The sequence below is a fragment of the Diuraphis noxia genome, unplaced genomic scaffold, assembly GCF_037042655.1.
Source record: "Diuraphis noxia isolate RWA-SAM2 unplaced genomic scaffold, SU_Dnox_SAM2 contig0004, whole genome shotgun sequence".
Classification (NCBI taxonomy): domain Eukaryota; kingdom Metazoa; phylum Arthropoda; class Insecta; order Hemiptera; family Aphididae; genus Diuraphis; species Diuraphis noxia.
The window spans coordinates 28,507,283-28,519,676 of NW_028301714.1; the positions used below are offsets into that span (position 1 = coordinate 28,507,283).

The following is a 12,394-nucleotide window of genomic DNA, read 5'->3' on the forward strand; positions in this document are numbered from 1 at the left end:
AACTAATATTATTAGTAGTTAGGATATTACGTTCATTTATACATCAAGGGCATGTTTAAATACATAATATACGACATACGTATATTTTACAGGCATATATACATAATATACACTAATGGTATCCACTGTATCATAATATATAGGTCATAAAAAATAATAACTATCGATAATTAGTGAACTATGAGATTGTAATTTTTTAATTTATTATATAGTATAATTAATACCTTAACTTTATAATATGTACCTATGTAAATGTAATCAAAACTAAAAAGTAGATGTATTCATGTATTATACTCATTTTTTGCTTGTAAAGTTGTTAGACGTTGTATTATTAAAATATGTTGTATTTCGTATTAATTTTAACGATTCAATTTACATAATATATTGGCTGTTGGTATTTCGTGTGTGTGCAAATTAAACAGTCGTTGAACTTGTTTTAAATCTTTCGTGCTGGGTACTTGGGTCGTTAATATAATGCTGTAGTGAACTGATCTTATATTCATTATTGGTAGCTCCTGTAGTTTCAATATAATATAATATCTCGTATAATATGTTATACATTATTATTATTAGTACCGACTTACTTTCATCAATGTCATTGAACATTACCATTTTATTTGAAACATATTAAGTATTGGTAACGATAAAATTTGCACATGCGGTCAAAATATTATGAATGTTTTTTTTTTTGTAAATATATATATACAAAAAAAACATTGTTATAATTTACAAAATCACAGTACAGTTCATTGAATTCTAATAATAATAACAAATCTTCAAATTTAAACACCATTGTTTTAGTAAGGTATTTAATTTATTCTTATATATTCCACTATATTAGTTAAAACATATACAATAATTGTAATTCTTATTATTAGTATTAAATATGAAGATTGATTAATTAAGTACGTGTGTACGAATAATGTATCAATATTCAATACATTCGTGCCTTAGAAATATTTTACATGATATAAAATTATTGATCCTTTTTAAATATATTTAATATTATTCAAAATGTTGTTTGATTGATATTTATTTGTGATGTTATTAGGTACTATGTTTATTAACACTATAATTGACTGTATAATTAATAATCCTTTTCACAATAGTTGATTGGTTTCGTGTGCAAGTAAAAAAAAAAATGTAAACTATCTACAGACCTACAGTATTCGAGTAATTATTTCTTAGATACAAAAACGGGAATGTGTTATATTACTATTTCAAATTGTAGTACCTATTTGGTTATATACTACTTAATAATATGTTAATATTGAATACGAATGCATATGCAACATGCTATAGGTACTTGATATAGGTCGTGAAATGCCATGTTTACTATGCATAATATGCCATAACTTATAATAATTTATCTTAAATCAATGATCTTACGGTTAATTTTGTCTGAAAATGAATGTCAGATTGAATTTAGTGTATATTAAAATTCGAGGAAATATAAAGGAATTTTAACCTCATCCATAGTGGATGACAATAACCAAGGGTAAACCTCTATTATTTATATTTACTTACAAACAAATATAGCCGTTTAGGCAGGTATAGGTATAATTTGATATTAAATTCATTTATTTTTTGTAATATGTCCATTAAATTAATTTAGTTTATTAATACCGTAATATGTATCTAACTAGTTATTGGATAACTAATAAGTATACTAGACTTTATTTTATCTTGTTGAATGAATTTTTTATTTGGTATAGGTATATTTCTTCTGTTATCTTAATATGCGATTATACATATCATTAGTTAAGGCCTAAGCTGTAATGCTGATTAATACCTATTTAATAAGTGTTGTTATATAGTGTGTTAGGTATTAACTTTTTTGTTAATTGTCTATTTTTATTACTTCTGGGAATATTAACTTTTGAGTTCAGTAAAATCAAAACCTCATATTTTGACCTATAAATAATTAGCATAATATACAGAACTTTCCTTAATTAATTAACCGGCTTTATTGGTGATTAATATTTTAAAACTGAAACAGCTTTAACTTTTTCAGTGTATAAATATTCCTATTTCGTCATCTCGGATATTCATACAAGATACAAATGCCAACAGATGGCTCAATAAAAGTAACTGATAAGAATCGATTTTATTAACAAGATTATTTTATGGTAGAAGATTAAAGCCCCCGCCCTCAAAAAAAAAAAAAATTATAAATTCAATAAATTCTCTGTCATTGAATTTTTTTGAAAAAATCTTTTTGTAATATTATATGATGCTATATTCTTTTTTATAAATTATAATATCTCTTACAATTAATAATATATAAATATTCGAAATAAGTTCATTCCTTGTAAAACACCCTGTATTATTTTACCAAGTTATGGTTTTAGGTTTTATGCACATCTACTTTACACTGTCATACCGTATGGTGTATAGATACATAACAACAACGATTAATATTAAGATGCGTATTATTATCTAAATGTAAAACATGAGTACTATAGGTAGTCTAGTACACAACTGTCGAATTCACAATGTTGAAGTATATAATAATATAATTCCTAAACATTAAATAAACATGTACATAATGTAATATATAAAATCTAGGGGCGGACTTGGTAGTCGAAAGTCCAGTCAGTATTTTAAAATTTCGAGCCATCTTTTACCAAAAAATAATAAAGTCAATTTTTTTTATCAAAATACTGTTATGTTTTCTTACCATTACTAACAGTAATTGTTGGATATGTATTACCTTATATAAGGTTGATAATAATAAAATACTTGGCAAACGTAATGTAAAAAATAAAATAACTAATGGCCTTTGTTGCCGAAGTTGTAAATGATCATAAAAAAAAAATAAAATAAAATACTGACTACAAATTTTAGTAATTTTATTATACCACGGTCTCCGCCGTGTTAAACACTTACATGCTAAAAATTAGGAATTTGGCTATACCTCTTTCTATTTGCAACACGATGTACCATCTTAAATCGTGATATGCAGTCAGAGAAACCAGATTTTAGAGAAAATGTAATGTAAAGTTTATTTAATAAGTTTTTCCTTACATTTAGAATATAGTTTAACTAATATGACATATCAACATTAATTTCTTTTTGATCGATTGAAATTTAAATTTTGACGACATTGCATGTTAAAACACGATTTTTGATTATTTTTTTATTGTTCAAACACATAATTTATATTTTATCATATAGATTTAAAACTTTCCATTGTTACTTAAATAAACATCTATATATTCAATGAAATATTCAAAACCTAATACTTACCTAATTGGTATTTTAAATTTTCTACCTAATTGATTTATTGTTCATTTTATTTTTCCTTTTCAAATTTTGATATTTAAACGATTTTAGTTAATTGTTCGTAATTCAAAAAGTGAGGTAATTTACTGTGTATACGTATACTCAATATCTTTTACACACGATCTGCAGAGTTTCCACGGTTTTTAGTTATTTTAACCTTAAAAGTTTATAAATAATAGCTAAAAATAACAAAATTTCCAAATCCAAATCCATCTGCGAACTAAAACTATATAAAAAAAAAATAATAATAATTTAAATGTATAAAAAAAGTATATTAAAAATATTACACGATTAGTAAAATAGTGACAGATTCTTCGTTTTCAACTAGGTATTTAATCTTTAATCGTTTATTTTCTTCGTGTTTATCCAATAACTATAAATTATAATTAAGTATTTAATTAAGCTGTTAACTATAATTATTCACCGATTATAGAAGAAATATTATAAGATGAGAAAAAAAAATAATTATTTGCATAATCTTAATAATTAATGTAATTTTACATTCACTATTTAGTATTCACATAGATTGTCAACATGAGCGGATGGCGATGCTATACGGAATATATAATATGTGATAGGTAATAATATGTAATATAATATACTGATTATTACAATATATTGATATTATTCTATAGATATCTTGTGTAAAGTGTTTACTGTTTAGTGAAGAGTTGAAACAGCTATCATAGGCCATAGCAAATGGTACAACATGTACTATACGGATTAAAATTAAAACACAGCAGTGGTATGTAAAAATATGTGGGGTAGGAGATTTTAAGTTACGGGTAACTATAAATGGACGCTAAATCTCAAATTTCATATTTTTTTTTATCCAATATAATAAATAAATCTAAATTTATGTTAAAATAAAAATTAATTTTACTCTAAAAATATAATATTCTGTTTATACTTTAAGAAAAAATCCAAATTAAATTTGTTAAAAAAAAACAATATTATGTAGTTTAATATTTTAAATCTATAACTGTTAGTATTATAAAACTTCCAAAAAAAAGTCGATACAATAATACTCTAAATAGTTAATTATTACTATCGTATCCTGTAGACTGTAGTAGTAGTAACTGTCAATTGTCAAATGTTTTATTCACCTAAATAAAGAACATTGAAAAGAATAAAACAATTTAACATTTACAAATATCATAGTGCGGGATGTGCTGGTCCCTGTTTTTATAAAAACAATTTCTTTGCTCTGAACTTTAAAATAACATAAATATATAGTTTTTAAATAAAATGTTAAATATATTGTCTTTTTTTTAGAAAACTGGGACTGGATTTAGTTCCTAGGTGTGGTGCCGAGATGGTTGATCCGGCTACAATGAGTGCCGTAGAGCTTTACAAAGTCGTATGCATATTTAATTATTTATAAATTACCTATAATATTAAATCATTTGTAGCCGTATAACTTTTTTTTATGATTTTTAGCATGTTCAAAGTTCGGAAAACATTCAAGGTGTATCGGTTGGTATTATGTCCTACTATATTATTAATTATTATATTATACATAGAATTATAAAATATATTAAAAACGATTTTCTAACAATTTTAGGCGCGAGGGACGTTAAGAAGGTCTAGGGATACGTCTAAAATCCAAACACGTCATATGTTTATGTGTATGCGAGACTTTGGTTACCATATCGGGGAAGAAACCGAAGTATATTTTTCACTCTACGATGCCAAGAACTTTAAATTTATCAGGCAAGTATTTTATATTTGTTATGAACATATTTTAATTAATTTTAATCGCTTTATATTAATCCCATTGTTTTTAACATTTCCAGTGAACGATTTTTAGTGAAAATATCTAAAGAAGGCTTTTCTAATTATATAGAAAAATTACACAATAATTGTACGATTTTTACCGTAAGTTTTGAATTTATCGATACTAAATACGAATAAATGATTTATCGATTTGACTGTTATATAATAACATAATATATATACAATATATATATATGTATGCACCTGATTATATTTCGTTTGTATCATAGGAACTCGGATTGCAAGACTTGTCTCGTGACCTTTACATCGTTGCTCACGTGATGCGCATCGGAAAAATGGTGTACTCTGAGTCGTCTAAAAAAGTGTCGCTATCGTCGTCGTCATCGTCATCGTCGACACAGGCACAGGCGTCCTACTTCAAACGTCCTCTGGGAGTTGCCGTCCTAAACATCGGTGAAATGCTGACCTCGAACAGTGGCGGCGGTGACGAGCGGGAGTTCACATTCCGCGTGTTTCAGGCGGACGAGAAAGACTTCTGTCAGTTACACGATACGCTGATCCGGAAACAGAACAGCAAGTACAGCCCGCTGTCCAGCCACCCTAATTACGGTATCGTCATATCGCTGCGGATGCTTGACGGCGACCTGCGACAGGTGCGCGAGGAGAACCCGCTGGCGTTCAAAAATGTATCGACCACGAAGAAGATGGGTTTTCCGGACGTGATAATGCCGGGGCACGTGAGGAATGACCTGTACCTGACCCTGGAGAGAGGCGAGTTCGAGAAGGGTGGCAAGTCGACCGGCAAGAACATTGAAGTATCCATTGTCGTCCTCGACTACGAGGGCAACGTGGTCCCGGACTGCATATGGGGCGCGTCGGGAACGGACTCGTCCGCCGAATACCGTTCGATGATCATCTACCACCATAATGCCCCGTGCTGGATGGAGACCATCCGGCTGGCCGTACCCATCGAGAAGTACAATATCGCGCACATACGTTTCGAGTACAGGCACTGTTCTAGTAAGTTGTCGCGCGCCACGATGCACGTTTTAATCGTTTAAAAATAATCTAAACATAATCATATATCATGATGATTACTACTTACTAGTCTGTTGTCGCCAATTATCTGGCCACTGGCTGTTGGAAAATTATCACCTCGTCAAGCGAAACCGCTCATATAATTAAGAGATACATGATCAATAAATCAATAATTTAGTATATTTTAGTAGTCACTTTATTTTGAAATAAAAAAAAAATTAAGACTATTATACCTACTGAGAAATATCAGATAAAATGTAATTTATATAATGTAATACCTACTACCTATTATAATTATTATTTATTTATAAATGATGCCGATCATTTAAAATAATATAATTTAAAAAATGTACACATATTATAATATATTATTACAATTTTGACAGATATTTCTTAGTAATATATAGGGCTACAATTTTATAATATTATTATACTTCATATTTAATTCAATACAAGTTATAAAAAATAGTAAGTACCTACTAAATGATCGATTTATTGATCATGTTCAGCGTATCTCTTGATTGATTGTACTATGTACGAGCTTAATAATTGTATATAATTTATTATAGTTTTCAACTGAAAAATAAATAGCTACCTAAAAATTGATTGATTAAAATTTGTAAGCATTACACATCAGCATTTAAAACTAATCTGCTTTAATAGATTAATTTAGTCAATATTATTACAATTAGTTATTTTACAGTCAATGGGGCATGGGCTAAGGATTAAGTCCAAGATTGGTATGCCGTAAAGCCTCAATAGGTGTGCTGTGAAGTATCCTGATTTATATGATTATTTATAATTTCGAGGTAAAATTAAAATATTTTTAACGATATGAGAGTGTGCTTGTCACCTATTCGACTTCATAGAAAACTTAAAATAAAGAGAAGCCAGTCCCAAATTTATCACTAGGACTAAATTTGTTTATCCAACATAAACATAACATAATCGTAATGCAATATCTCTGTTTTTTCCATATCAATAAATATTTTCGTATATTTTGATAAATTAAAATTTGATTTTACATGAATTTTTCTAACCTAAATAAACACACTATTTTAAATTATTTTCTAGTAATTTACTGATATGCAACTTTTTGTATTAATATATGATGAAAGAATGAACCTCCTAATGCACTAATATTAATATATATATAATATATGTATATATTTATTAAACATATATAAGCCAATTTCAACTTTCAAGTGTGCTACGACTAAATACAAGTTAGGACTTAAGACGAGTGTGTCGTGAGGGAAAAAGGTTGGGAAACACTGGACTAATATGATGTTAAAATAAATACAATTTTACGTAACGTTAATTTATTATTAATCATAGGTATTCCATAGTTAAAAGTGCAATCATTGTCCTTGATTAATTTTACTTAGTTTTACTTTTATTAATGTTTTTCATTATTATTTATTATTATACTTTACTGGCCCATAATATTATAAAGGAATTCAAAAATTCAAATAATGTAAATTTATTGAAATTTGAGGTTTTTATATTAATGATTTAATGTTTAAAAATGTTAATCATGAAAATTTCTTTCCTTGTCGTATACCTATGGGCTATATGATGCTATGCATTATATTTAAACTGTACAGATTGCTATACATATAATACATATAACTTATCACGTCGATTTGGCGTTTATGTTAACAGCTCGTGACAAAGCGGATAATAAGAAACTTTTTGGCATATCATTTGCTCGGCTGATGGAACCCGAAGAGGCTACCCTACAAGACGGCGTACACGAATTGTTTGTCTACCGCTGCGACGAGCGCACGAAACCTCATCCGGTCGATTACTTGGGTCTAGCTGCCAGCGTACACGAATCGTCTACTTGGACCAGTTCACCAGAACCGGGTTCTGTGTTCTCGTGCAGCCATAAAGAGATAATGACGATTCGCACGATGTTGTGTTCGACAAAATTGACTCAAAACGGTACCTATAAGCATTATTTTATTTCTAGGTACACGGACATCAAGCCCTTTTCCCTTTATATAAATGACAATAAATGACTGATTGTTTCATCTAGCCTATTGCAGCTTATAGTTAAAAGCGCGTCAGAAAAATTCGAAACTGCATATTACAAATCCCGAATCCGTGTTGCGCACACAAATATAGAGACTGGTTAGGCTTAGTCACAACGTGTTATTCGAATATATCCGTTTAGACGATGTCGTAAATCGAAATATTTCATCGGTTTTTGTTTTGCTTCATAAATAAACGATATGTATTGCAATGTTTGTGTTTTCAGTTGACTTGTTGTCATTGTTGCAATGGAAAGAACATCCTCATCGGATTCAAGAAGCCCTTACGCGAGCTTTACGTCTGGATGGAGAAGAACTTGTAAAGTTCTTACAAGACATATTAGACGCTCTCTTCTCAATGTTTTCCACTGACGATGGTAATTCAACCATCCACTCAGGACTTGTATTTCACGTTCTAGTCAGCATTTTTAGTTTACTCTATGACAGCAAATTTGAACACTTTAAGCCAGTAATGAACGCTTACATCAAAGAACATTTTGCTGCGGCTTTAGTATACAAGTAAATTGTCTTATTATACAATAAATGTCAATTATGTCATATTGATGCCACATACATAATATAATATGCTTGTCATAGGCGCAACTAGACCTCTAAAACGTGGGGTGCTATACTATTAAAAACATACAATTGATGTTATTTCATTATAATTATAATAGTTAGATCTAAAATATCAAGGGGTGCTAAAGACCTTTTTCACCCCCCTAGTTGCGCCAATGATGCTTGTAATGAATATCATTTTGTGAAAAAATTGTTTGATTGATTAAATTGAAAAACAAAATTTATATTTTATACAATTATTAATATATAATAACATTTTTTGCCTATTTTATGTTTAGAGGATTATTAAGCAGTGTCCAACATTGTGCTGAACTGGTTATGTCAACAGACCGCCAAGAGCCGATACAAAAATGTTTTCGCTCATTAGAATATATTTTCAAATTCGTTATTCAGTCTCGTCTATTATTTTCTCGTGCAACTGGTGGCCAGTTTGAAGATAGTTTTCGTTATGATGTACATCGTGTATTTGCTTCATTGGACAAAATGTTATGTTCATCTTTTGAAATGATTTTACCTACTCAGGTAAACAAAAAATTATTATTTATAATTATTTAAATTAATGTATAATATGTTGCTGGATACTATTGTTCTTCCTTATAGATTGCATTATTACAAAGTGCAAGTGCTGTATTTGATCAATTAGTTCAAGTATTACCAGTCATCGAGGTAGCTAAACTTGGAGTTTCCATGTTAGATTGCTTGCCATCTCGAGATCTACCTACACCATTGACTCAAGCTAAATTAGGCGCTATTAAAGATTTGATAGCTGGAAAGGTGTTCAAAGATGATGGTAATATATTTTAAAATATTACTTTAAATTAAATTTAAATTAATAGTTATCAGGTATACATTCTTATTTTGATACGTCTTATAAACAATATTTTTTTTATTTAAAGATGTTTGATTAGATTTTGCATATTATATTGTTTTTTTTGTTTTATATATTACATTGTAGAAGCAAGAAATTTATTGTTGATTACAATATGTAAACATCTAAGACATCATATTAGTGCCAGAGAAGAAATTCAACTTTGTACAGATATCCTGGGAGAAATTTTAACATTTCTATTCCACTTAAATCGGTCTAATGACAGTAGCAAGGTCAACATATGTTTTCGACGCGATTTAGAAATATTGAGTCTTAGTACATTAGATATGTTAATTGAAACATGTCTTATTGTAATTGATAGAATGGTTTCTGTATTGGTAAGTTGTTTTTAGCTGTTATTACAAATTAATATTAAATACTATTTTAGAATTGTTTAATTTAAATAAACTGTACAATTCTATTTTTAGGCTAACATGGTTGCATGTTTAGTTTCTTTATTACAACTGCTTGATGACTATCATTACAAACGACTTTGGGAAGAATTGGGTGATCGTAAACCATTAAAAGATTTCCTATTAAGAGCATTTTTATTGTTTAGACATTTAATCAAACATGATGTATTTCCAACTGATTGGATGGTTATAAAAATGACTACTAACAATGTAATTTTAGCAGCTCTACAACAATTAGCCAAGCCACTAGTATTTTGTTTTTTAGAGACCTGGCCCCATTTTGATTACCAAGTGTGGTCCACTTATTTTAAATTAGCTGTAGCATTTCTTACTCAACCAGCTCTTCAGTTAGAAACATTCACCATTGTAAAACGAACAAAGATTATTGAGAAATATGGTGATATGAGAGTACTGATGGGATATCAAATACTGTCTGTATGGTCTAAACTTGGTAAAATATAATTTTGATTAAAAAAAACTCCAATAAACTAAATTATAATTTAATAGGCGACCACAAGATAAATTTCATACCATCCATGGTGGGACCATTTCTAAAAGTGACTTTGGTACCAGAAGCTGAATTGCGTAAGGCAACACTTCACATATTTTTTGATATGATGGAATGTGAACAACGAGCTCGAGGAAATTTCAAAGAAGTCGAATCAGAACTGATTGACAAATTAGATTATTTGATTAGTGAAAACAAAGGTGACGATGAGTACAGACAACTTTTTAATACTATGTAAGTTTTTATGGTTTTTAAAAATGTTATCAAAGTAAATTAATTGATATTATAGACAATGTTTTTGTATATTATGCTGCATATAGGGAAAATTTGAGTATAGTGTAAGTTTAATGAAACTTAATAAAAAAAACAAACTTATCTACATTTTGTTTTTTGTATGATTTTATAGTCTATTAGAAAGAGTACATCAAGAAGAACAGGATGGTAGTTGGCAAGAAACGGGTTCAGTGTTCATTCATTCTGTTACACGTTTATTAGAAAGACTATTAGATTATAGGAGTGTAATGCGTGGTGATGATAATCGTGACAAACGTATGTCCTGTACAGTGAACTTGTTGAATTTCTACAAAAACGAATTTGATAGAAAAGAAATGTACCTAAGATATATTTACAAACTTCATGATTTGCACGTTTCTGCTGATAATTTTACTGAGGCTGGTTTTACACTTAAACTTTACGCTGATCAACTGACTTGGTCAGATGGGCCAGTATTACAAGGTGATCCAGCAACTTCAATTTGTCAATGGCAAAGAAAAGAACAGCTATATCATGAAATCATACAATACTTTGATAAAGGAAAAGTAAGTTGTGTAAAAACATCAAAAATTAAACTATTTTATTTTATATAATTATTGTTACAGTGTTGGGAAAAAGGATTACCTTTATTAAAAGAGTTATCAGATTTCTATGAAAAACGATTATTTGATTATACTAGATTAAGTGCAGTATTGAAAACACAAGCCAAATTCTGTGACAATATTCTTACTCAATTGCGACCTGAACCAGAATATTTTAAAGTTGGATTTTATGGACAAGGGTTTCCTCTTTTTGTTCGGGTACATTTTTAATTTATTTATTAATATTTAAACATCTTAAATATTTTCATATTAATTGCAAATGATTCTTTTGCAGAACAAAGTCTTTGTTTATCGAGGTTTAGAATATGAACGCATGGAAGCTTTTACTCAACGATTACAAACTGAATTTCCAACTGCCCAACTTTTAACAAAAAATAGTCCTCCATCGCAGACAATTTTACAGTCTGATGCTCAATGTATGTTATATTTATTGTTAATAAATTATAAAGATTTAAATTTAAATTTACATTTCAGATATCCAGATTTGCAATGTAAAACCATTTCCAGATATTGGTCCGCCTTCTTCCGACAAACCTTTAGCTATGATTCCTGAAAAAGTTGCACGTTTTTATGAAGTTAATGATGTATGTACTTTTCAATTGGACAGACCTATGCACAAAGGTCTGGTAGATCGAGATAATGAATTCAAAAGTCTTTGGCTGGAACGTACTATTTTGATTACCAGTGAACGTCTGCCTGGTATACTAAGATGGTTTGAAGTTATAAGTACAACAACCGAGGAAGTGCCACCAATTAAATTTGCTTGCGAAACTATAGATTCTGTTAACAAAAACTTAAAACTCATAATTAATCAATACACAAACGAACCTAAAAGAAACATTAATCCATTAAGTATGAGACTTCAAGGAACAATTGATGCAAATGTTATGGGTGGCATATCTAAATACCAGTCAGCATTCTTTTCTCAAGACTTTGTTCAAAATAATCCTCAATATTATTCACACGTTTTACATTTAAGCTCATCCATAAATCATCAAGTAGGATAATACATTTCCCCTCAAATTTAATGTATGCAATTATATTTAACTCGTTAA

At 29.0% G+C, this 12,394-nt stretch overlaps 1 protein-coding gene across 3 annotated transcripts in view; it reads left to right on the forward strand.

Moving 5' to 3' along the window:
- spg (dedicator of cytokinesis spg) overlaps positions 1-12,394 on the forward strand; it is a 32,024-nt gene that overhangs the window by 16,450 nt on the left and 3,180 nt on the right. The window contains exons 1-18 of one of the 3 annotated variants that reach the window (XM_089227935.1): positions 3,794-3,863; positions 4,561-4,645; positions 4,726-4,761; positions 4,850-4,998; positions 5,082-5,163; positions 5,292-6,042; positions 7,726-8,007; positions 8,324-8,615; positions 8,954-9,197; positions 9,276-9,465; positions 9,631-9,881; positions 9,972-10,407; positions 10,464-10,698; positions 10,785-10,802; positions 10,871-11,282; positions 11,343-11,537; positions 11,614-11,755; positions 11,814-12,337. In XM_089227935.1, coding sequence (XP_089084061.1) covers positions 3,820-3,863; positions 4,561-4,645; positions 4,726-4,761; positions 4,850-4,998; positions 5,082-5,163; positions 5,292-6,042; positions 7,726-8,007; positions 8,324-8,615; positions 8,954-9,197; positions 9,276-9,465; positions 9,631-9,881; positions 9,972-10,407; positions 10,464-10,698; positions 10,785-10,802; positions 10,871-11,282; positions 11,343-11,537; positions 11,614-11,755; positions 11,814-12,337 — 4,368 coding nt within the window. In that variant the 5' untranslated portion in view covers positions 3,794-3,819. Of the gene's footprint in view, positions 1-3,793; positions 3,864-4,560; positions 4,646-4,725; positions 4,762-4,849; positions 4,999-5,081; positions 5,164-5,291; positions 6,043-7,725; positions 8,008-8,323; positions 8,616-8,953; positions 9,198-9,275; positions 9,466-9,630; positions 9,882-9,971; positions 10,408-10,463; positions 10,699-10,784; positions 10,803-10,870; positions 11,283-11,342; positions 11,538-11,613; positions 11,756-11,813; positions 12,338-12,394 lie in introns of those variants that run through there. The other 2 variants (XM_089227933.1, XM_089227934.1) reach the window with 2 other exon arrangements.